Source organism: Hemitrygon akajei, chromosome 10 (assembly GCF_048418815.1).
Source record: "Hemitrygon akajei chromosome 10, sHemAka1.3, whole genome shotgun sequence".
NCBI classification, from domain to species: Eukaryota; Metazoa; Chordata; class Chondrichthyes; order Myliobatiformes; family Dasyatidae; genus Hemitrygon; species Hemitrygon akajei.
In genome coordinates, this window is record NC_133133.1 from 149,797,883 (window position 1) to 149,824,605 (window position 26,723).

Below are 26,723 nucleotides of genomic sequence, written 5' to 3' on the forward strand. Positions count from 1 at the left end.
GCACTGCACTATTGCGAAGCGCACTTTTCATGATTTGTTTTTGCATTTCTTTTCTGTTTATTCATTCACGGGGTAAGGCTGCTGCTGGCAAGACCACAGCTGTTATCATGCCCCAATCACCTTTGAACTAGATATTTCTTGGGGGCATGAATCCGAGGGCAGCTATGAATCAACTGCACTCCTGTGAGTCTGGAATTACCTACAGCTTAGCCTAGGTTAGCTTTCCTGACCTGAAGGAGTCTAGTGAATCAGGAGGGCTTTTCTAAAGAGTTTTGATACAGTAATTCTGTGGTCACCAATACTGATATTAGCTTTTTATTTCAGATTTATTTACTAGTTTAGTGTGTTTCCAACCGACCTGGAGGAATTTGAACCATGGTCGAAAGCTCTATTCTTTAACAACTGGATGCTAGTTCAGTAACTATTACCAGTTCATAATAGTTATTCACTCACTATATTTATAAGATGTTAACTTGAGGAAGTTTGTATAAATTTGTAGACTCAAGCTATATTTGGAAATTCTGGTAACTAGATGTTGACTGTATAGATAGGTAATGGTGCAAAGCACAAGCTGCTTCATGATTTAGTCGAACACGAGGCCCAGTGCTCTGGTAGGAAGGTCACTCATGGAGGTAAGGGTATGTGGCAGGCCTGTGGTAGATTCACTGGAAGTCAGGCAAGGGGTGAGGAGGATTGGGCACGTGATGAGCTGAGATGGAATGGACATGCAACTGAGGTTAGGCAATTGTTGGTGACGTGGCTCTGAGGAAAAACCAATGCAAACAGTAAACATAAAGCGGTCTTCACTGAGGTGGTCCTAGTGCCAGATTCTATGATCTGAACAACCTCTTCCTACTGGGACCTATTCAGGTAGGTTACCTAAGTAATGGCAAATCAATCTTCCAATGCCTTGAAGGCCTGCTTCTGCCGTGATCGAGCAATGAAACTGTTGCTTCAGCTGTAAATCAGGGGGACAGATTTAGAATTTGGAACTTGGAATTTAGAATTCGGAGCAGATTTAGAGCCAGAATCAGGGTTATTATTACTGATATACTCTATGTTGTGAAATTTGTTTGTGGCAGCAATAAAATGCAAGATATAAAAATCACTAAAAGTCACATAAATAGTGCAAGAGAGAAATTATGAAGTCGTGTCCAAGACAGAAGTCACAGCGTTGCCAGATGCTGTGGGGGCTTGTACAGATTATAGCTTTACTCCCCCTTTTAAAGCATGCATAAAAGGCATTGAGCTTATTAAGGAGTGAAGCATCACTATCAGTAAAGCTATGAAGTTTCATTTTATAGGAAGTAATAGCACATGCAAACCTTATCACAGCTGCCGCGCATCTGACTTTGTCTCTAACTTTGTACGGCATTGCCTTTTTGATCGTACAATAGTCTTTTAGCAGGGTACAGTACTGAATCACTAGTCTTGAATGCCACAGATCTTGCCCTAAGCAGACTGCAAATCTCCTGGTTCATCCATAGTTTCTGGGTTGGGTATGTTCTTGAAGGCATATACTCATCCATGCTGACCTTGATGAATTTGGTAATGACTGTGGCATTTTCATTCAGATCCAAAGATGGTGGTATAACAGTGATCGAGGATGTTAGCTCCTCTGGTTGCACAGGTAGATTGTTGGAGTCTTCATTAACCTGGACCAGCTGCTGTCTCATGACCACTGATCATGTTGCTCAGCTGCTCCAATGCCAGCTTGACATTTGTCAGTGGTGAAATGTACACTGTAAGCAGGGGGATGACAGAGGACTCCTTCAGTGGATAGAATGGACGACACTTGCCTGCCATATGTTCCAGGCTTTGAGAGCAAGAGTGAGACAGAACTACCACATCTGTGCACCACGATGAGCTAATCATGAAGCAACCAGATCCACTCTGTCTTTACCCTATACCGCTGTCCAGTCTACGTGGTGGAAAGTGCAGCCTTTGGGCTGGAGTGCTGGGGGTAAGCCACGTCTCTGTGAAGCAGAGTACCCAACAATCCCTGACATCTCTGTTACCGCAGTCCTGCTGTGAGGTCTTCAATTTTATTTTTTAGAGATTGAATGTTAGCCAGAAGGATGTTGGGGGAGTGTTGGGGGGGGGGTGGTGTGTGATTGGAGTGGTGGCTTTAGGGTCCCGCACTTTAACCTGCATCCCATCCTGGCAGCCATGTTTCCTGAGACAATAGAGATGTTCTTTGAGCCTCCAGATGCTTCACTTGCTCCCTGGGTGGTCTGCAGTCCTGAGATTGCTGGTTCGGAAAATGGCTTGTTTTTATTAAATGCTTAAAACAATTTATTTACAGAATCTGTGGCTGCAGATTCTAAATGGGAATACTTGATGATTCCCTTTGGAGCTGCACACAAAATAGTTACCACTCTCTGGCGCCATCTTGCCGGTATTCCTAATTATGTTCTAAAACTAGTTGAAGAACTGTCAAAGCCTCATTTCCCACATCTGAAAAGAGGAATACATGCTAGGGAATATTGATAACCTTGAACATCTTCAAAAAAGGGGATGGATGAATTAATGTTAACAACAGATTTATCTATTACAGAAAAAAATAATCTCTGTAGGTTTAAGATGAGAGGAAAGAGATGTAATAGGAACCCCTGGGGCAACTTTTTCACCCAGAGGGTGGTCTGTATATGAAGTAAATTGCCATAAGAAAGTGCTTGCCTCATTCCAAATTGCTGACAAATCCCCCACTGCATTGAATACTACTAATGGAAGAGCCTGTTGGTCCACATTGATCTCGGAACTCACAGAACTAGAAAGTTATTCATCCATGGCGTGTTACCAATGACTCTCACAAACTTCTACAGATGAACCGTGGAGAGCATTCTAACTGGTTGCATCACCATCTGGTTTGGAGGGGCCCCTGCACAGGATCGGAAAGAAATGCAGTAAGTTGTAAGCTCAGCCAGATCCATCATGGGCACGAGCGTCGAGGACACCATCAAAAGGCGATGCCTCAAAAAGGCAGCATCCATCATTAAGGACCCCCACTGCCTAGGACATAACCTCTTCTCATTGCTATCATCAAGGAGGAGTTCCAGGACCCTGAAGACACACACTTAACATTTCAGGAACAACTTCTTCCCTTCTACTATTAGATTTCTGAAAGGACAATTAACCCGTGAACACAACCTCAGTATTTTCTCTTTTTTTTTGGTTCTCTTTATGCACTACTGATTTAATTTGATTTTTAATATATATTCCTCATTGTAGTTTATAGTTTTTTAATTTTATGTACTGTAATGAACTGCTGCTGCAAACAACAGATTTTGTGACATATGCCAGTGATATTAAACCTGATTCTGATCCTTCTCAGCCTGAGGTGAACGCGGGAGAAATAAGGATCCATTGAATTTCATAATATGTAAAATATGGAAATACTTACAAGTAATGTCAGTTAATTATTGACAAATCATAGTTAACAAAATCACTCTATTGTAAAAGATTGAAGCTTGATTAAAAGTTAATTCCTAGAAGCTTACAAGCGTGACTAATAGTTTTCTGACATTCTGCAGTGTTTGCCTTCATTTCTTTTGTTTTTGCAATAGCTTTCCCAAGCTTCACTGATATAGTTTCTTGAAAGTCACATGCCTTTCTGTTCTTTTTTGGAGTCTTTTGATTAAATAGATTTGGTGTTTTGGAGAATCTCAAGTGCATTGAGCCATTTTCCCAGGATGCTTGTGACTGGTTTTAGATTGTGTTGGTCTATATGCTTTTGTTATCAGCGGCCACTTCAGGCCTTATAGTTCAAGCCTGAAGTAGAAGTGGTTGGGAAAAGAGAGAGGGAAAGAAATTACATGTTTCCATAAAAGGAATTCAAAGGTAAGCTTTTATACAGAAACTTGGCAGAGCACACCCAAACCCACGCCCTTGAGCCTTTTGGTATTTAGAAAGCTGTCTGTAGAAATACACCCCTGCTGAACTAAGTTTGTGGATTGAATTTTGGAGACAGATTACAATGCATTAAGGTGACAATAGAACATGTTTAAGCATTATTGAACACAAATAAATGACTGAAAATCAACAAACTGCAGATGCCAGAAATCTGAAATAAATCCATTAAATGCCAGAAACATTCATTAGGTCAGGAAAGAGAGACTTAATGTTTCAGGTAACAGATCCTTCTTCAGAATTTGAATTGAAGATTTGATTTCTATAGAGAATCCAACATGTGCTGATTATTTGTTCTTGTTAATATTGCAATATTTATTGGGAGTTGCTTGCTTTTGTGTGGCATTAACTATTTTTGCCACGGAGCAGCAATTTAAAGACTCCACCCAAGCATTTGAAACCTTTCGTCCTATTGTTGTCTTTAAACTCCATCACCCCTTAAAGTTCATTCCTTTATGCTACCGTGCAAAAGTTGGGAGTATTTTTGAAATAAATCATTGTGAGAAATTGGGCTGGGTAGACTGTTGTCTGTTCACACAGACTTAGGTTTGCTTCCAGTGCAGACTGATGGGATATCTCTTTAGAAAAATTGTCCTCTGTGGACAGTGGGAAAACAAGGAGATGAACTGCTAAGCTTCAGCCTGACCACATTTTAAAGTATTATATTGTGATTTAATTGAACTTAAACATTACCAGGTAGACCATAAATATAGGAGCAGCATTATGGCACTCAGCCCATTGAGCCTGCTACGCCAGTCCATCACATCTGATTCATTATCTCTCTCTACCGTGTTCTCCTGCCTTCTCTCCATAAACTGATGCCCTGACTAATCAAGAACCTAACAAACTCTGCTTTAAATATACTCAATGACTTGGCCTTCACAGCCATACACGGCAGTGAATTCCACAGATTCAGCATCCTCTGGCTAAGGAAATTCCTTCTCATTTCTGTTCTAAATGGATATCCCTCTATTCAGAGGTAGTATCCTCTGGTCCTAGACTCTCACATTACAGGATAGATCCTCTTCACATCCACTCTATCCAGGCCTTTCAATATAGATTTGAAATATAGATTTCAATGAGATCTCTCCTCATTCTTCTAAACTTCAGTGGTAGAGACCCAGAGCCGTCAAACACTCCTCATAAGTTAAAGATTTCACTCTTGGAATCATACTTGTGAGATTCCTTTGCATCCTCTCCAATGCCAGCACATCTTTTCTTAGATAGGGGCCCGAAACTGCTCACAATACTCAAAGTGTTGTCTGACCTCAGCATTAAATACTTTCTCTTATATCCTAGTCCTCTCAAAACAAATGCTTACCTTGCGTTTGCCTGTCAGTACCTCCAGTTGAACTTTGTCTTTCTGTGTGCTTTCCCCCTAGCCGTCAGTCTGTGGTTTTGTTTTGCCATGTGCTCCTGTTTGTTTTCATGCCTGCTCTATTCCGGCCCCTGTGTTACTGAGTACTCCGCCTCTCACCTGTTTCTCATTATTACCTGTTTTGCTGCCACTTCTGTCTCATTGTGCTCCACCTATCATCTGCCTCTCTGTTTATTGCTCAGTGTATTTTAGTCCTGTGTTTTGACCTGTTTGTTGCCAGATTGTGTCAGTGAGTTTTCCTGAGCCTTTCCAGCATTCGTATCTGTACTCTGTCCGTCTGAATGTCGACTCTGCCTGTTTCCTGATTCTGGTTTTTGGATTTCTCTGGATGTTTTGATCTCTGCCTGAACTTCGATGCCAACGTTGTTAGCATCTCGGGATTTGTTACTCAATTAACATCACTGTGTGCACAGTACTGGGTCTGTGATTAGATCCCTGCTTCAGCATTCCTTATCATTGACTCAACTTGCAAGTTAACCTTTAGGGAATTCTGCACGAGGACTCTCAAGTCCCTCTACACCTCTGATTTTTGAATTTTCTCCCCATTTAGAAAATGGTGATAGTCCATGCCTTTATTTCTTCCACCAAAGTGCATGATGATAGATTTCCTTACACTATATTCCATCTGCCACTTTGCCCATTCTCCCAATCTGTCCAAGTCATTTTACAAACTCCCTGCTTCCTTAGTAGTAACTGCCCTATCACCTATCTTTGTGTTGTCTGCAAATTTGTCCACTTAGCCATAAATTCCATCATACAAATCACTGACATATAATGCGAAATAATAAGGTCCCAATACTGACCCCTAAAGAACACCACTAGTCACTGGCAGCTAACCAGAAAAGCCCCCCTTTATTCCCACTCTTTGCCTCCTGCCAGTCAGCCAATCTTCCTTCCATGCTAGTATCTTTCCTGTAATACCACGGGCTCTTATCTTGTTAAGCAGCCACATGTGTGGATCCTTGTCAAAGGCCTTCTGAAAATCCAAGTAAACAACATCCACTGATTCTCCTTGGTCTGTCCTACCTGTTATTTCCTCAAAGAATTTTGACAGATCGGTCAGGCAAGATTTTCACTAAAAATACCATGTGACTTCAGCATATGCATCCAAGTACCCTGAAAACTCATCCTTAGTAATGGATTCCAACGTCTTCCCAACCACTGAAGCCTATGATTTCCTTTCTTCTGTCTCTCTCTCTCCCACTTCTTAAAGAGTGGAGCAATTTTCCAGTCCTCTGAAACCATTCCAGAATCTAGTGATTCTTGAAAGATCATTACTAATGCCTCCACAATTTCTTCAGCCACCTCTTTCAGAACTCTGGAGTGTAGACTATCTGGTCCAGGTAACATATCTACCCTCAGAACTTACGGCTTCCCAAGCACCTCCTCTTTAGTAATAGCCACTGCCCCAACACTCTCGAATTTCTGGCCTACTGCTAGTTTCTTCCACAATGAAGACTGATGCAATATACTTATTAAGTTAATCCATCCTTTCTTTGTCCCCATTACAACCTCTCCGCATCATTTTCCAGTAGTTCAATATCCATTCTCACCTCTCTTTATATCTGAAAAAAATATATCTGAAAAAAAGAACTTTCGGTATCCTCTTTTATATAATTGACCAGCTTATCTTCATATTTCATCTTTTCTTATCCTCCCTTTAGAATACTTATTTAGCTATTCAGCACCTTTTGAATTGCCCCAGAAACTCCAGCCATTGCTGTCTGCCATCATCCCTGCTAGTGTCCCCTTCCAATCAACTTTGGCCAGCTCCTCTCTCATGCCTCCGTAGCTGCCTTTACTCCACTGTAATACTGATACATCTGAATTTTTCTTCACCCTCTCAAATTGCAGGATGAATTCTATCATTTTATGCTTATTGGCTCCTGAGGGTTCCTTTACCTTAAGCTTCCTAATAAGATCTGTTTCATTACGGTAACACCCAAACCAGAATTGCCTTTTCCCTAGTGGGCTCAGCCACAAGCTGTTCTAAAAAGCCATCTCACAAGTACTCTGAAAATTCTCTCTCTCTTGGATCCAGCACCAACTTGATTTTCCCAATCTATTGAAATCCTCCATGGCTATCATAACATTGCCCTTATTACATAACTTTTCTACCTACCTCTATAATTTGTATCCCACATCCTGACTACCATTCAGAGTTATGAATATAGTGTTGTATATAACTCTCACCAGGGTCTTTATACCTTTGCTGTTGTTAACTCTACCCACAAGGATTCTACATCTTCTGATCCTATGTCACCTCTTGCTAAGGAATTGATTTAATTTTTTATCAAAAGAGTCACCCCATACTTTCTGCCTACCTGCCAGCCCCTTCAATGCAATATGTATCCTTGGATGTTAAGTTCCACCCATGGTCTTTCAGCCATGACTCAGTTATGTCCACAATTTCTTACCTGCCAATCTCTAAATGCAAGATCATCTACATTATTCTGAATACTGTGTGCAGCAAATGTAACACCATTACTGTCCTGTTCAAATTTGCCTCCATGTTACACCAACTCACTCCAATGACTGCAATTCTGCCCTGTCATCTGCCTGTCTGTCCTCGCAGTCCAATTAATCAATGTATACCAGCTACCTCATCGTCAGCCCTGTCACTCCAGTTCCCAACCACCTGACAAATTAGTTTAAACCCTTCCCAACATTTCTAGCAGACCTGCCCACAATGATGATGTAACCCGTCCTTTTTTGTACACGTCATACCTTCCTCACAAAAGTCGCAATGATCAGGAAATCTGAAACCCTGCCCCCCGCAACAGTTTCTCAGACATTCATTCATCTATATCTACCCTGACTAGCACATGGCACTGGGATTAATCCAGGGATTACTACCTTGGAGGTCCTGCTCTTCAGCCTCTTTGTACTCTCTGGGCAGGATCTCTTTCTCCTTTCTACATATATTATCGGTGCCAATGTGCACCAAAAAGGGAGGCTGCTTACCCGTCCTCTTGAGAATCTTCTGTAGCGACTTGAGAAATCCTAGACCATAGCAACTGGAGGCAATAGACAATTCTGACATCTCTTTTGAGGACACAGAACCTCCTGTCTGTCCTCCTAACTATCAACTCTCCTATTACTACTGCTCTGCCAATCTTGACCCTTCCCTGCTGAGCCTCAGAGTTGGCCACGTTGCCACTGGTCTGGCTGCTACTGCTGTACCCTGATAGGTCATCACACCAATAGTATCCAAAGGGACAACCAAAGTGTTTTAATTCAAAAGATGAAAATCTTTGCTTCCTCTTTCACTTTTTCCTTTGCTGCCTTCTGTTCTTTAAGACCACGAGATATAGGAGCAGAAGTAAGCCATTCGGCCCATTGAGTCTGCTCTGCCATTCAATCATGGGCTGATCCAATTCTTCCAGTCATCCACTCCACTGTCTTCTCCCCATACCCTTTGATGCCCTGGCTAATCAAGCACCTACCTCTCTCTGCCTTAAATGCACCCAATGACTTGGCCTCCACAGCCACTCATGGCAACAAATTCCACAGATTTACCACCCTCCGACTAAAGTAATTTCTCTACATCTCTGTTCTAAATGGACGTCCTTCAATCCTGAAGTCATGCCCTCTAGTGCTAGACTCCCCTACCATGGGAAAGAACTTTGCCATATCTAACCTGTTCAGACCTTTTAACATTCAGAATGTTTCTATGTGATCCCCCCTCATTCTCCTGAACTCCAGGGAATACAGCCCAAGAGCTGTATACAGTACAGTACTGTATGTCCTCATATAGTAACCCTTTCATTCCTGGAATCATTCTCGTGAATCTTCTCTGAACCCTTTCCAATGTCAGTATATCCTTTCTAAAATAAGGAGCCCAAAACTGCACACTATACTCTAAGTGTGGTCTCACGAGTGCCTTATAGAGCCTCAGCATCACAACTCTGCTCTTATATTCTACACCTCCAGAAATGAATGTCTACATTGCATTTTCCTTCTGCACCATCGACTCAACCTGGAGGTTAACCTTTAGGGTATCTTGCACAAGGACTCCCAAGTCCCTTTGCATCTCTGCATTTTGAATTATCTCCCCATCTAAATAATAGTCTGCCCGTTTATTTCTTCCATACATGTGTATGACCATACACTTTCCAACATTGTATTTCATTTGCCACTTCTTTGCCCATTCCCCTAAACTATTTAAGTCACTCTGCAGGCTCTCTGTTTCCTCAACACTACCCACTCCTCCTCCTATCTTTGTATCATCGGCAAATTTAGCCACAAATCCATTAATCCCATAGTCCAAATCATTGACATACATCGTAAAAAGCAGTGGTCCCAATATTGACCCCTGTGGAACTCCACTGGTAACCAGCAGCCAGCCAGAATAGGATCCTTTTATTCCCTCTCTCTGTTTCCTGCCGACCAGCTCAACCCATGCTAGTAACTTTCCTATAATTCCATGGGCTCTTATCTTGCTAAGCAGCACCTTGTCAAAGGCCTTCTGAAAATCCAAGTACACCATGTCTACTGCATCTCCTTTGTCTACCCTGCTTGTAATTTCCTCAAAAAATTACAGTAGGTTAGTCAGGCAGGATTTTCCTTTCAGGAAACCATGCTGGCTTTGGCCTATCTTCTGATGTGCCTCCAGGTACCCTGTAATCTCATCCCTAACTATCGATTCCAACAACTTCCCAACCACTGATGTCAGGCTAACGTGTCTATAGTTTCCTTTCTGCTGCCTCCCACCCTTCTTAAATAGCGGAGTAACATTTGCAATTTTCCAGTCATCCGGTACAATGCCAGAATCTTATCGATTCCTGAAAGATCATTGTTAATGCCTCCGCAATCTCTCCAGCTACTTCCTTCAGAGCCCAAGGGTGCATTCCATCAGGTCCAGAAGATTTATCCACCCTCAGACCACTAAGCTTCCCGAGCACCTTCTCATCTGTAATTTTCACTGCACATACTTCACTTCCCTGACACTCTTGAATGTCCGGTATACTGCAGATGTCTTCCACTGTGAAGACTGATGCAAAATATGCATTCAGTTCCTCTGCCTTCTCTGTGTCTCTCATTACAATATCCAGTGTCATTTTTTATTGGTCCTATATCTACCCTCAACTTTCTTTTACCCTTTATATACTTAAAAACGCTTTTAGTATCTTCTTTGATATTAGTTGCCAGCTTCCTTTCATAATTTATCTTTTCCTTCCTAATGACCTTCTTAGTTTCCTTCTGCAAGTTTTTAAAAGCTTCCCAATCCTCCATCTTCCCACTAGCTCTGGCTTCCTTGTATGTCCTCTTTTGCATTTCTTTGGCTCTGACTTCACTTGTCAGCCACGGCAGTGTCCCTCTTCCATTCGAATATTTCTTCCTATTTGGAATATATTGGTTTTGCACTTCCCTCATTTTTCACAGTAACTCCAGCCGTTGCTGCTCTGCTGTCCTTCCTGCTAGCGTTGCTTTCCAGTCAACCTTGGCCAGTTCCCCTCTCATGCCATTGTAGTTTCCTTTATTCCACTGAAATACCGACACATTGGAATTTAGTTTCTCCTTCTCAAATTTCAAAGTGAACTCAATCATATTGTGATCACTGTTCCCTAAGGGTTCCTTAACCTTAAGCTCTCTTATCACCTCCAGATCATTGCACAACACTCAATTCAGCACAGTTGATCCCCTAGTGGGCTCAACAACAAGCTGTTCTAAAAAGCCATCCCTTAGATATTCTACAAATTCTCTGTCTTGAGGTCCAGTACTAGCCTGGTTTTCTTAATCCACTTTCATCTTAAATTCCCCAATGACTATTATGACAATGCCCTTCTGACACGCCTTTTCTATCTCCTGTTGTAATTTATAATCCACATCCCGGCTGCTGCTTGGAGGCTGTATGTAACTGCTATTAGGGTCCTTTTACCCTTGACATTTCTTAACTCAGCCCATAGAAACTCTACATCTTTCGATCCTATGTCATTCCTTTCTAATGATTTAATATTATTTCTTATACACAGGGCCACATCACCCCCTCTGCCTACTAACCTATCTTTCCAATACATCATATATCCTTGGACGTTCAGCTCCCAATGGCAGCTATCCTTCAGCCAAGTTTCAGAGATGGCCACAATGTCATACTTGCCACTCTGTAGCTGAATTTCATATGCTGCGTGCATTCAAATATAACACTTACAGTCCAGTATTTGTTGTTTTCTGTTTAAACTGCACCACACTGCCCTGTAAATCATCCCACTGGCTGTGATCATGCCTCATCTCCTGTCTGTCCTTTTTATTATCTCTGTTACACGCTATCTTTGATTTATTTCTGTTTCCTCCTTCCTCAGCCCTATCGCTCCGGTTCCCATCCCCCTGCCAAATTCATTTAAACCCTCCCTAACAGCTCTATTAGACCTACCTGTTAGGATATCGGACCCCTTTGGGTTCAGGTGTAAGCCGTTCTTTTATTTTGACTACTATTGCACTTACTTCCCCAAGCACTTAATCTATAAAATAAATGGACTCTGATGACCCTAAACTTCAGCAAATGCTGTAAGAGAAAGAAGCCTTAGCTGTACTTTTGGAGCATCGTGCAAATTAGGCATTGTTGTTGTTTCAGTTTATCAACTATTTGGTAATCATCTTTAGTTGTGCAACATTCCTCCAACCACTTCCATTGTGTCGAAGGCACAATCATTTTGATTTATTGCCCAAACCTCACAAGAGGGAAGAGGGATAGTTTTAACAAAATAGTGATGAGGGAAAATATAAATTTATGATGCGTTGCGCAAGAGCTGAACACAACTGCAGTCAACCTTGTATGAACCTGGAGTTCTGGTACTTGGCAACTACAGTGAATTGTCAGTCCCATAAGAACGATATTCAACACCATCATGGTGGTCTTCTCTAGCCAGCTCCATTTGTCACTAATGATCACATTAATCTCTGTGCTCAATACTTCACGATAATTTCCTGAATAATTACTCAATAATAATTTATCTAATAATAACTAATTTATCAATGCTAAAAAAACACAAGGCATCCTTTTTAACTTCCTGAAGACTGCATGCTTCAGGCATCGTCTTGTTTGAGAGTGAATGCCCCCGATCCAATCTTACATTGACACAAGAAGTAACAGATGCTCTCTTGCATTGTTTGTGCTGGTGTCTATAGTCTGGGTGATACGGCAAAAAAAATAGTGAACTTATTCCTGAGTAAAGTGAATTTATGAAGCAGAATCCTGCATGAGCAATAGGAATAACCAGGCAGGCAGGGCTGCTACTTCAACGCTCTCCCAGCAAGGCATGTGCAGATGAACTTCGCTGCACTAGTGATTGAATAGTCGTAGACCGTTCGATATCTATGTTAAAAATTGCTACTAAAGTATAGCATCAAAAGAGTGGGCACACAGTCAAGTTTCAGCCACTGCTCAATAATGGGGAGGCAAAAGGATAAAGAACAGGAGGAGCGGAGAGGTGCCCAATATGTTACTTGTTGTTTTAGACCTGAAAGGGAATGGGGTTACACTCCAGATAAGGGAGAATGTCACAGCAATACTCAGTGGAGAGTTCATCCACAGAGGCAATTTAGATGGAAATAAAGAATGTGCAATTACGCTGATGGAGTCATAGTATAGGGCCCCCAAGGGATTGGTGGAATTCTGAACAGTGTAAAGGACTATTAAGTCCATAAGACAACAAGACATTGGAGAGAATTAGGCCATTCAGCCCATCGAGTCTGCTCCACCATTCCATCATGGCTGAAAAAGATGCAGGCAAGGATAATCAGAAAATTTTGCTGCATTTAAATGCCCAGAAATAATTCACACATTTACTATGTTAGCTGTGTGGCATACGTTGAAGTTATTAGTTTGTTTATGGGGCAAGATTGCAGTTGACATTGGCTGGGGAGGGAGGAGTTCTTGGTGATCCTTGACATTGAAGTTGTGTGTAATGTTCTGATCAAAGCTAGATAAATGTTAAAGAATATAGATCATCTACAGATATGGGCAGAGAAGTAGCAGATGGAGTTTAATCTTTGCAAGTGTGAGTTGTTGCACTTTTGGAGGTCAAATGAAAAGAAAATGTATACAGTATTAGGCCCCTTAGTAGCATTGAAGTACACAGGGATCTTAGGGTCTCGGGCTATAGTTCAGTGAAAATGGATATAGAAGTGGATAATTGTAAAGAAGGTACATGGCGTGCTCATTGGTCAGGATATTGAGTGTAAGAGTAAGGGAATCGTGACACAGCTATAATAAACTTTAGTCAGATCACATTTGGATATTGTGGGCAGTTCTGGTTGCTCCTTATGTGGAGAGGATGCAGAAGAGTTATTTGCTATAAGGAAAGGCCGGGAAACTTGGGTTCTCCCTGGAACACCAGAGGCTAATGGAAGACCTAACAGACGTTTTTAAAATTATGAGAAGCAAAGATAGAGAGACAGAATCTTTTCTCCAGGGTAGAAATGATAAGCACCAAGGGACATATTTGTAAGGTTAAGCAGGGTGGGGGTGGGAGGGGGCAGAGGAGAGAGTTTAACCACTACGTCAGAAGCAAGTTTTTATGCAAAGATTGGTAGGTGTCTAGTAAAGGTTAGCAGGAGTAGTAGTGGAAGCAGGCACTTTGGTAGAGTTTGAGTCTTTTAGATAGACATATGAAGGAAATACAGGGATATGGATGATACCCAGGAGGAAGACATTTAGTCTAAATTGACATCAAGATCAGCACCACATTATGGGTAAAATGGCCTGTCTAGTGTTGTACTGTTGTATGATCTTTCAATCAGGGTATGAATGGGGAGTTGTAACTAAGCTGCAGTGAATTATCCCAGTGATCGGTCTATTGCAATTGGTTTGAATTGAATTTATTTCTTACATTCTTCACATACACGAGGAGTAAAAATCTTTATGTACGTCTCCATCTAGGTGCAATGTGCAATCATCATAATTTATAATAATTTATGATAAGTAGAACAGGCAATGTAACGTAGAAATACACTCAAATCAGCGTGAGTTAATCATTCTGGTGGCCTGGTGGAAGAAGCTGTTCTGGAGCCTGTTGGTCCTGGCTTTTATGCTGCGGTACAGTTTCCTGGATGGTAGCAGCTGGAATGTGGTTGGGGTGATTCGGGTCCCCACTGATTAAAACTTTTAACTATTTACATTTGTTCAAAGCTGGGACAAGGGGCTTGGAAATCACTTTAGAGCACAGATAGCTGTGTGTGTATAGAGCTTGTTCCTTTCTCATTAAACAAGTATAATGGACAGAGTCTTCAATTAGGTGAAACTGAAGAGATCTAATTGGTACTGTCAGACATCTAGCCTTCTTAATGAAACTTTGTGATGCCCACACACTGTCTGCTCTCTGTAAAAAGTGGAACATTTATTTCATTAGTAGTCTTAATTGGGAGGGGGGGTTTCCGGAATCTAATCCTTTAGCGTGACATGTTACTATTGAGTTGTAACACATTGTAGAAAGGTGGTTAACTATAAAAGAATTCAGACAACCAACCCAGGCAATGACTTCTGAAAATCCTGCTGTGGCTATTTTAGTGTGCTGTGTTTATCTACAACCTCTCAATTACGTTAATCTTCAGATGTTTTTATGTGGTAATACGATGATGGCTGAAAACATCTGTTTAATATAACCAATTAAATGTCAGTATTAAACTTCCCATTTCTTTTTGGGCATGGTGATACGCCAACATGAACCCACACCAGGCATCAGAACTACAAAGTTACTCTGTTATATGGGACTGTTAGCCTCTGACTGATGCACACTGTAGGGTGTACGGTTTCACAGAGCACAGAGTAAACCATTTCTCCTGAGTTTCTGAATGGAGGTAATGCAGGACCATGAGCTTTTGACCTTTTCCCTTATTTAGGCATTATTCAATCAGATTATGGCTGATTCTGATCTTAAACCCATGTCAAGTTTCTGTAATGACACGAACGATGAGCAATGGTGGAGCTTTTAGAGCTGCTGCCTCAGAGAGCCAGAGACCTGGGTTCAAACCTATGTGTTTGTACTTCCTTCCTGTGACCGTGTGGGATTCCTCCTGGTTCTATATCACAGAGTCGTGCAGGTTGGTAGGCTAATGGGCCACTAAAACTTGCACAGTGTGTGCAAGGTGAGTGGCAGAACTGTGGGGGAGTTGATGGGAAAGTGAGGGGAGGCTGAAATGGAATTGGGTTGATGGTATAGGTGCAGACCTGGTGGGCCACTGCGACTTTTTCCCATGTTGTATGTCCCTAAGGGGCCGGCTGGTGGCGTAGTGGCATCAGTGCTGGACTTTGGAGCGGAAGGTCCCGAGTTTGAATCCAGCCGGCTTCCTTGTATGCTTCCCATCTGTGCTGGGTTAAGTGTCGAGCTAGCAACTCGACTTTATAAAAAAGAAATTGCCTGCTACAGAAACATCAACAGCAAAAAGTTGATGGCCTGTGCTCTCTTGTGAGTTGAAAGGAAATCTCTCTCTCTCTCTCTCTCTCTCCCTCTCCCTCTCCCTCTCCCTAAGACTCTGTTTAGTTAATTGGTTTAAGGGAAAGTTATCTTAAACCAGAGGGTTTCGTATTTACTGGGAATGCTCTGTGGGGAGATGGGCAATGTAGAGTCAGTGTTGTTTCTTATTCATATACGGGGTGGATATGGTGTTTAAAAAGTCAGGCAGGGTTCTTGCCTGATTAGATAGGGTACTGCTCATAAGAGCAAGAGAGATATGTGATTTTGGCTGTTTTTCTCTCTCCATTCTTATCTCCATAGGAATCCTACCCTCACCCATTGTCCTGTCAGTTGTCCCCCTCCCTCTTTGCAGCTTGAAAGTAATTTATTTTCTCACCATCCTAATTCTGATAAAGGACCTCTGACTGGAAACATTAACTCTCTTTCTCTTTCCACAGGTGCTTTCTGAACTTCTGTGTGGTTCAGAATTTTCTCTGCTTAATGCTGATGTGTACTGGTTTGTCCAAGTGACATTTCTAAGTTGTTATTCTGTGTATCACTTAAATTGCACCATCGTTAACCCTTTTTTTGTGGCAAGGGATTAATGAGTATAAAAGTAGTGAAAGTTTGATGCTAATTTATAGGGCAATAGTGAGACATGCACAGAGTTTTGGTCTTCATCTCTACGTACTGATACGCTGACGTAGAAGGCTTTGCAGAGGAGGCTTATTAGGTTGATTCCTGGGATATGAAGAAAGGTTGAGCAGATTAAGCCTATACTCGTTGGAATTCAGAAGAATGATCTTATTGATATATAGGGAATTCTGAGGGGGGATCAGTTGGTAGACGGTCACGATGTCTCCTATCATAATGTATGTAGAACTAGATTGGATAAAGGGAAGAAAGATTAGCTTTATTTGTCATACGTATGTTGAAACTTACAGTACAATGAAGTACGTCATTTTGAGCGAATGACCAGCACATTTCAAGGATTGTGCTGGGGGAAGTCCACAAGCGTCACCACACTTCTGGTGCCAGCATGGCATGCCCACAATTCACTAACCCTAACCGTACTAAGCAGAATAGTTTCAGAATAAGTGATTGCCATTTAAGGTAGAGCTGAGGAAGAACTTCTCTCAGAGGGTCATGAATCTTTGGCATTCTTTACCACAGTGACCTGTGGAGGCAGATATGCTGATTATATTCAAAGTGAGGACTGACATACACTTAAACGACAAGCGGGTCAGGGGATTTAGAGAATGGGAAAGTTGTGTTGAGGCCATGATTGGACCATTTTATTGAATAGAGGAGCAGGCTTAAGGGATTTATTAGCTACACATGCTCCTGTTCCTTTTGTTCTTATGCTCTTGCCTACAGTATGAGACATGCTGACTCCGAAGACTTTAAACAGTCACTCTAGAAGATAGCTCTTCAACTCTTAAAGCGTCACTGCAGAGTGCTCCTACAGCAAATGAATCATAACACATGAGCTAAGAACCAACATGTGGAAGCATTTTTTTGCAATCTGATTTTTATCCATTTTTAGCCCAAGTAATTACATCAATCATCTCCACCTGTTATAGTCTCATTTGTTCGTCATCAGCAGTACAGTTGTCTTAAGTACCAGATTCTTCTGTACTGTAATGGCAGAGAATGTAATTACGTGGCCTACTGGGTTAGTATGTCATGTGCTGAGTCATTATTCAGTTGTTTCTCAGGAAGCAAGAATCATATCAGACAGTGCCAGTAAAAGATGTTTCATTATTTGTCATTGGTTGTTTGTACTAAGCACACATATACAGTATAATAGCAATACATATTTTGCCCTGTTCTGAAATTTTGCTCCATTGATGCCAGTGACTCATCGATGTAGTTTTATTTAATTGTGTGTCAAAGGGATTATCAGTAGGCAAATGTAGGATAGAGGATTGGAAGTCTGCATCTGGAGGACGTATTACAGAAGGAGTATTCATTCTCTACATCACCAGGATACAGAGACTATGTGCCAGATACTAAATGCATTTAATTACCCACCTGGGCTAGTCTGACAGCTTCTCCCTAGTCTGTGACTTTTCCAGCCAAGGTTACACAGGAGCACTGCAGACTTCCCATGTCACATACCGTTCTGACTTGCAAATTTCTTGCTAGTCTTACATTATCCTGGAATTCCCTCCCAATGTATATATGCCACATGCTAACCCAGCACTGTGAGATTACAGCAGCACACACAAAATGCCGGAGGAACTCAGCAGGCCAGGCAGCGCCTATGGAAAAGAGTACAGTGGATGTTTCGGGCTGAGACCCTTCATCAGGACAGGAGAAAAAAAAAGATGAGGAGACAGATTAAGAAGGTGGGAGTGAGGAGGAGGAAACACATGGTGATTGGTGAAATGGTGGGGGTGGGGGAGCGCTGAAGTAAAGAGCTGGGAAGTTGATTGGTGAAAGAGATACAGGGCTGGAGAAGGGGGAACCTGATTGGAGGAGGACAGAAGGCCATGGAAGAAAAAAAAGAGGAAGGAGCACCAGAGGGAGGTGATGGGCAGGGGAAGAAGTAAGGTGAGAGAGGGAAAAGGGGATGGGGAATGGTGAAGGGGGTGGCATTACCGGAAATTTGAGAAATTGATATTCATTACATCAGGTTGGAGGCTACCCAGATGGAATATAAGGTGTTGCTCCTCTAACCTGAGCGTGGCCTCATTGTGACAGTAGAGGGGGCCATGGACTGACAGGTCAGAATGGGAATGGGAAGCGGAATTAAAATAGGTGGCCTCTGGGATGGAGCGTAGGTGTTTGGCGCGGTGTTTTCCCAATCTACATTAGGTCTCACTGATATACTGGAGGCCACACTGGATACAGTAGATGACCCCAACAGACTCACAGGTGAAGTATCACCTCATGTGGAAAGAGTGGGGCCCTAAATGGTAGTGAGGGAGAAGGTGTAGGGGCAGGTGTAGCACTTGTTCCACTTGCAGATTAGCTTCACTGGAACAAGTAAGCAAGTCAAGAAGGGTTAGCCAATAACTTCTGATCTTTGCAACAATGCCTTGATCTATATTTAAAAAAAATGAAAAAATAGTGTGCAGCTTCTGAGCATATGCATTTTACAAGCAAATGGCTGATCTTGTGATTATTGGAAACCATGCCATGTTTGTTGTAGAGAAGTGTTAAATGCACAGACATTGTGGGAAAGTGACAAAGAGCAAGCTCGGCAGGATTTATAATTAAATAAAGGAGAATGTAACCCCACTTACAGTATTGTATGTGTACTGGATCAGATTTATTATAATATTCACAGGACCATTTCTACCTCCCTATTTGAAAATTTCTCCCTTTTGAAGATCGGAAGATGCACTAGACATTTTCTGGTTTCTAATGATGTTCTCTGTAAATATCTGCAATCCTTATCCAAGGTAAAACTTCCTCTGTGCCTCAGTGTGTCAACATGCAAACTCTTTATTTCAAGGAAGGGGAAATGAAGTGGAAAATCTTGTAACGACTGCTGATTTTAAAAACATCTTTGCTTTCAGGATTAGCAGCTACTTATGTGGATGTGCTGTGAACGTATACACTAAAACTCATGAGTGCTTCCTACAATTATTAATGCAGGCAGAGTTCTCAGAGCTGAATCTGGCCGCCTACGTCAACGGGGGATGTATGATTGATATGCAGCTGATTCGGAATGGAACCAAGGTGGTCAGGTAGGGCAACAGAAGCTTATTCCTTTCTACCTTATTTGGGAGCCAGATCGTGGGGTGAGAGTTACGTACATGGAATACATTTGTAAAAGCTGTTTCACATTGAACAACCCCTAACACTCAAACTGAAAGGGTGAAGAGCTTAAACAGCAGGTTGCAGGTGATGATGTCTGTGCGTTAAATGTATTTTCAATATATGCAGGCTACTATATAATTAAAAATCTCAGATTTCCTTCTTGCATTTTAATGGATTGAAGTTAATAAAATGAATGAATTTGCACAGCAATTTCAAAAACATTTTATTTTTGCTGTTGTTTTGCTAAGCATCTAGTTGCTAATATTGGCTCATCCCACATATGTTCTTATGCACAGAATCAGTGTAGGCATTTATGATTTGAATAAAGCAGCCAATTTCCAATGTAATCAGAACATAAAAACATAGAAAATCTACAGCACATTACAGGCCCTTCGGCCCACTCTGATGTGCTGACCATGTAATCCACTCTAGAAACTGCCTAGAATTTCCCTACCACATAGCCCTCTATTTCTCTAAGCTCCATGTACCCATCTAAGAGTCTCTTAAAAGACCCTATTGTATCTGCCTCTACCACTGTCGCTGGTAGTACATTCTACACACCCACCACTCTGTGTGAAAAACGTACCTCTGACATCCCCGTGTACCTACTTCCAAGCACCATAAAACTATGTCCCTCACATTAGCCACTTCAGACCTGGGAAAAAGCCTCTGGCTATCCATACGATCAATGCCTCTCATCATCTTATACACCTCTATCAGGACACCTCTCATCCTCCGTCACTCCAAGGAGAAAAGGCCAAGTTCACTCAACCTATTCTCATAAGGCATGCTCTCCAAGCCAGGCAACATCCTTGTAAATCTCCTCTGCACTCTCTCTATAGCATCCACATCCTTCCTGTAGTGAGGTGACCAGAACTGAACACAGTACTCCAAGCGGGGACTAATTAAGGTCTTATATAGCTGTAACATTACCTCACAGCTCTTGAACTCAATCCCACGTTTGATGATTGCCAACACATCATACACCTTTCTAACAACACTGTCAACCTGCGCAGCAGCTTTGAGTGTCCTATTGACATGGACCCCAAGATCCCTGTGATCCTCCACACTGCAAAGCGTCTTACCATTTATATTATATTCTATCCTCAAATGGAACCTACCAAAATGAACCATTTCACACTTATCTGGGTTGAACTCCATCTGCCACTTCTCAGCCCAGTTCTGCATCCTATTGATGTCCCGCTGTAGCCTCTGACAGCCCTCCACACTATCCACAACATCCCCAACCTTTGTGTCATCAGCAAACTTACTCACCCTCCCTTATACTTCTTCATCCAGGTCATTTATAAAAATCACAAAGAGGAGGGGTCCCAGAACAGATCCCTGTGGAACACCACTAGTCACCGACCTCCATGCAGAATACAAAGCATCCACAACCACCTTTTGCCTTCTGTGGGCAAGCCAGTTCTGGATCCACAAAGCAAGGTCTTCCTGGATCCCGTACCTCATGAATTCTGAATGACCAAAACATGGGGTACCTTATCAAATGCCTTACTGAAATCCATATACACTACATCCACTGCTCTACCTTCATCAATGTGTTTTGTTACATCCTCAGATTTCAATCACATTTGTAAGGCATAATCTGCCCTTGACAAAGCCATGCTGACTGTCCGTAATCAGATCATGTGTCTCCAAATGCTCATAAATCCTGTCTCTCATGATCTTCTCCGACAACTGGTCTATAATTTCCTGGGTTATCTCTACTCCCTTTCTTCAACAAGGGAACAACTTTTGCAACCTTCCAATCCTCTGGTACTTCTCCTGTCCCTATTGATGATGCAAAGATCATCGCCAGAGGCTCAGCAATCTCTTCCCTCACTTCCCACAGTGGCTTGGGGTATATGTTGTCTGGTCCTGGTAACTTGTCTTAATAACTTTCAAAAGCTCCAGCACAACCTCTTTCTTAATATCTATGCACTCAGGCATTGCAGACATTGTAAGTCATTTCCACAATTGCCAAGCTCCTTTTCACTGATGAATACTGAAGCAAAGTATTTGTTAAGTACGTCCGCTATCTCCTCTTGCTCCATGCACGAGTTTCCACTCTCCTCAGAAAGTATAATAGGATGGAAGGTTTTAAACTTATTCATGCAAAAGATATTGATGTTGCTGTTGAGGATAGCATTTTTTGTTCATCCCTAATTGTCCTGAAATGAGGAGGTGGAGTCACATAGGGGTTAGAATTAGCAAGGAGGATAGGCATCAGTCCTTAGTAGATCAAATGAAATTTATAACAGTTGTCATTATTTATTATGCTTTCTTCACAAATATATTAATGTTTTGACCTAAATTGTATTAAGACATGGATAAATTTGAAATGTAAAGCTCAACTGTAACGTTCCATGTTGTATAGACATCTTGCATAACGTAACAAAGGTAAATTGGCAAATAGGTTTTGTTGAGTTAAATGGTCTTTTGAGACCAGAAACAATCTTCCAGATGTAAAAGAACCATGTAGTTTTAAAACAGGACCTAATTATTTACAAGTACACACATGGTATTTTGACTCATTTAGTGTGTTAGACACATTCCATTTCATGTCTGGGTGATGTGCCGCAGAAAGGAAACAAACTTGTGTTTGTGACATTTGTGCACATCTGAGAAAAATTAATGAAATATCTGTTGGTACTTTAAAACAGAAGCCAAATTCTGCATCTGTCCCAGACATATTGCACTGTGGCAGGGCACACTGTTGGACAGTTTGGCAAGATGGTACTAGCAACCAACATGACTAATGTTGACATCCTGCAGTCAGTTCATAAAACTACTGCTGCTTCTTGTTGTTGCGTGAATGAAATCACTAGAGAAAAGTGCTGGTAGTTATGAAGCAGCCTCTTAATTTGAGAAAACAAGATACAAGTGGCATTATATTCAGATGCTTTCGAGGATGGGGGGGGGGGGAATGGTCTGACTGGTCTAATGCTACCAAATATTTTATGAGTTAAATATCAAAGGACAACTCCATACAATACATCCACAATGCTTTCTTTGAAACTGCACACAAACTTCACACCTCCTGATTTGCACGCCCACATCAGACATCTAAATGAATTTTAGTCAGCAATGTCTGGTCTGTGTTTCCAGGCTTTTAGGAACCAATTGTTTAGAGCTGCATTTCAAATTAAATTTACAATCTATATTCAGACTTGAAGATTGATGGCTGAAGTTATTTGCTTGATGGCTAAACCCAAAAATTGCTCTAACACTTCTTCTTCTTCTTCTTCTTCATTTAAATATACTTCTACTGCTAATCTGTGTGTAATTGGAGCCTGTAATGTACATTTTGATAATGTGTTTTTGGGCTGACTGAGCAAACTGATGTTCTTGCTAAATATGAGGGAATTTGGCATGGTTGAGAGGGGGGTGGAGAACGGAGTGTGCTGCCTAAAGGCAGAGCACGAACCCATGATTGGCTCCAATTGTTGAGCAACTCGCCGATTAAAGCATCGAGCAAGATTGAAATCAACTAGGACGAGAGCGGAAGGCGAGTGGGTGATCAGCGCCATCTGCCGGCATTTGATGGGTCTCCCTCTCCCTCTTGCTCGCTGCTGCTGGAGGAAGGTGCAGGACTTCTTGGTCTTGGGCAAGGTGTGATTGGACTTGTTTTTAGAGGGCTCTGCAGTTCATGTTATATGAGTTTCTGCTTTCTCCTTTGTTTTGGTATTTTGTGCAATTTTGATCAGGGCAGACAGGCTTTGCGGCCTGCAGTCAACAAACGACACAGTGCTAAACTGAACTGAACTGAACTAAACTGAACATTCCCAGGCCGTTTCAAGGACTCTGCCATTTGATGTTTAATATCTTGTGTGTTACTTGCTCGTTTCTTTTGCCGTTTGCGCGATTTGTTCTTTTTTGTGCATTGGGTGTTTGATGTTTTCTTTGAATGGGTCCCATGGCATTTCTTCATTTTGTGGCTGTCTGTGGGAAGACGAATCTCAGTATGTACTGCATACATACTTTAATAATAAATGTACTTTAAATTTTTGAATCTTTAGAGACAGTTTCAAGTGATTCAGTTAAAGTGCATTGTGAGAGGGCGTAAGACAGTAAATTACAGTGCACTGAGTTGCAACACAGAGTGGAAGGGTTTGGCATTCCACAGTGAACTACTGTGAAACAGGAAATGCTGCAGACACTCAAATGGTCAGGGAGCATCTTTGGAAAGAGACGCACTTCAGGTAAAATAAAAACTGCGCTTTTACAGATGTGGCTCAACCAGCATGTTCTGTATCTGTTTTAGATTTCTATCTCCTGTCTTTTTTAGTGAATTTGGAAATTACATCAGTGCAGTCATTTGCAGTGCACTGTGGAAGGGCATTGGGTAGTGAGCTATAGTGCACTCTTCAATACTGTACCTCCAACTAATGAGACACATCTTACAGTAGAGGAATAGTGTGTACAGATGAGTAGCTCTACATGGAGTTATAGCACACCATGGCGGTGAACTACTGTGGATCATAAGCACGTTATGCATTATGATGCCCAGAGGAGGAACTCTGCAAAGACCTACCAGGTCCTGAGGGTGCTGCAGAATGAGGGGTCATTTTGTACCATTTTTTAAGAAGAAAAACAAAGACAAACCAGGGAACTACAGACTGGTGAGTCTTAGATAAGTGATAGGCAAATTACTGGAGGGGATTCTGAGGGACAGAATTCATCAACATTTGGATAGGCAAGGTCGAATTAGGGATAAACATCGTGGCTTTGTGCATGAGATATCATGTTTAATAAATCACTAAGAGATTTTGAAAGAGGTAACCAAGAGGATAGATGTGGATGGGGCAAAGGATGTTGTCCATATGAACTTTAGCAAGGCCTTTATAAAGTTCCTGCATGGCAGGCCAGTCTAGATCACATGGGATCCAGGGAGATTTATTTGAGTAAATTCATAGTTGACTCAATGCAATAAGCAGACAATGATTGTCTAAGTATACTTCTTGGATGGGAGCTCTGTGGCAGGTGGTGTGACAGAGGGATCAGTGTTGGACCTTTGTTGTTTGTTATTTCTATAAACAAGTTGGATGTGAATATACAAGGCTTGGTTAATAAGTTTGTGGATGATACTAAAATGGGTAATATTATAGACATTATAGTGAATATAATGAATATAGTGAATATTCACAAGCAAGTGAATATCTGCAGATGCTGGAAATCCAAATAACTAACACACACGCACGCCTGCCCGCCCGCCGTCAGGCAGCATCAATGGAAAAGCTAGGTAAACGGGCTGAGAATAGGCAAGCAGCTTTCAATCTAGATAAGTGCAAAGTCTTGCATTTTGTGAACTCATACCCAGTTAGGGCTTACACAGTGAAAGGTAGTACTGGGGGATGTTGTGGAATAGAAGTACCTAAGAGTACAAGAACATAGTTCACTGAGAGCAGCATCACAGCTAGATGATGTGGTAAAAAAGGTGTTTATCACACAGACCTTCATCAGCCAGGGCACTGGGAATACGAGTTGGATCATTATGGAGCAGTTGTACAAGATATTGATGAGACTGCACTTGGAGGACTGTGTACAGTTTAGGTTGCTCTTTTTAGGAAAGACATCATTAAACTGGTAAGATAGCAGAGAAGATTTACGAGGATGTTGGCAAGACCTGAGGGTCTGAGTTATAGGGAGAGGTTGGTCATGTTAGGGCATTATTTCATAGAATGTGGGAGATTGAGGGGTGCCCCTACAGAGTGTATAAAATCATGAGGAGCATTGACAGGGTGAATGCATAGTCTTTTTCCTAGGCAAAGGGGAACTAAAAACAAGAGCAATTTATGGTGAAAGGTGAAAGGTTTAAAAGGAAACTGAGGGCCAACATACTCATGTAGAGTTTGGTGTGTGAATGGAATGAAGAGTAAAAGAGTGTGGTTGAACAGATACAATGACTACATGTACAGGACACGTTGGTAAATACATGGATAAGAGGGGTTTAGAGGTATATGGGCCAAATATGGGCAAATGGGCCTAGCTTGATAGGAACTGACGTTGATGTGGATGAGTTGGGCTGAAGGACCAGTCTCCATGCTGTATTGCTCGATGACTCCTTGAATGCTGCATCAGACAGTGAATTATGGTGCTCTGGGAAGGCTTGGGCAGTGAGTTACAGTACTCAGGATTTACAGGATTTTGGGTAGTGAGTTACAATATTTTGTGAATTGCAGTGCTGTGGGGATGAGTTGTGTGCAGTAGGAGTTTAGTGCAATGAATTACTTTGACTCAGAGAAGAGCTTATTTAAGGTCTTTAGCAAATTTTCTTGTTTTGCAAGTGCACTTTTTCCAATATTTACAGAGTGATCTCATTCGTTATGTTTGACTGCAAAATATGGAAATCCTCCAGTTCTTGATTCCGAGCTACTTTCCAATTGTTCAAATGGTAATTTCTTCCAAATTATTATCTCTTGCTTTTCACACTTACTGACTTTATTTTTTGTTCTTTCTTGGAATGTTGATTTCTCTGGCAAGGCTAACATTTTCCTCTGTCCATCTAGTTTAGTTAACTGTTGTTTATGACATCCTATTACTCCTGTAGTGAACATTACCAATACTTCTGGTAATTTAGTAATTTAAAAAGAGGATGCTTGAAATTTATTAGAATTTAAGTTACTGAGGCAGGATTTGGGCTCATGTCTCAAGATCTGAAGGAAGAACCCCTGGATATTGCCCCATTAAATTACCCACTGCACTAAAATACTCTCTCATCTTTTTTCATTCTTTCTCATCTCCTCCTTCTTTCCCATTCCTAATTTATAACTTTCTACTCATGCCTTTTTGTTTCCTCTCTCCCCTTTCTTCCCTCTCTCAGTCTCATCTCTCATTTAATCTATTAATTTGTCTATGTAAAGTAATAAGATCTGTTTTTGGCTCACTGGGGTCTAGTGGTGGGTTTTGTCAAATGTCAATGTCACTGCTGCTTCCTGTTAGTTTCAGAGAATATTTTGATACAAAGCAAATGTGCACTTCTGCCCACGGGTTTGGTACAACTTTATAAAATTGTCAGACACTGTATTTAACTCAAAGTATAACTTAATATCATCAGAATGCAAAGCGGCAGCCAGTGATTAGCCTTCACATCTGTCAGTGGGAGCAAATGTATTTGGAGACTTGGAACACTATCACAAAGGAGCTCAGTATGCTTGACAGAATACTGGCTACACTCCAATGACTGAAGATTTGTTACTAAAGACCACTCATAGCTCAAAGGAAGGAACCAATTTTCTTCCAGCACTGGGCACTGTGTCATAGACATTTCA

At 41.5% G+C, this 26,723-nt stretch overlaps 1 protein-coding gene across 2 annotated transcripts in view; it reads left to right on the plus strand.

Moving 5' to 3' along the window:
- Nucleotides 1-26,723, plus strand: part of LOC140734814 (synapsin-3-like) — a 315,531-nt gene that overhangs the window by 95,349 nt on the left and 193,459 nt on the right. For both annotated transcript variants that reach the window (XM_073059372.1, XM_073059373.1), the window contains exon 4: nucleotides 19,288-19,379. In XM_073059372.1, coding sequence (XP_072915473.1) covers nucleotides 19,288-19,379 — 92 coding nt within the window. The remainder of the gene's footprint in view (nucleotides 1-19,287; nucleotides 19,380-26,723) is intronic.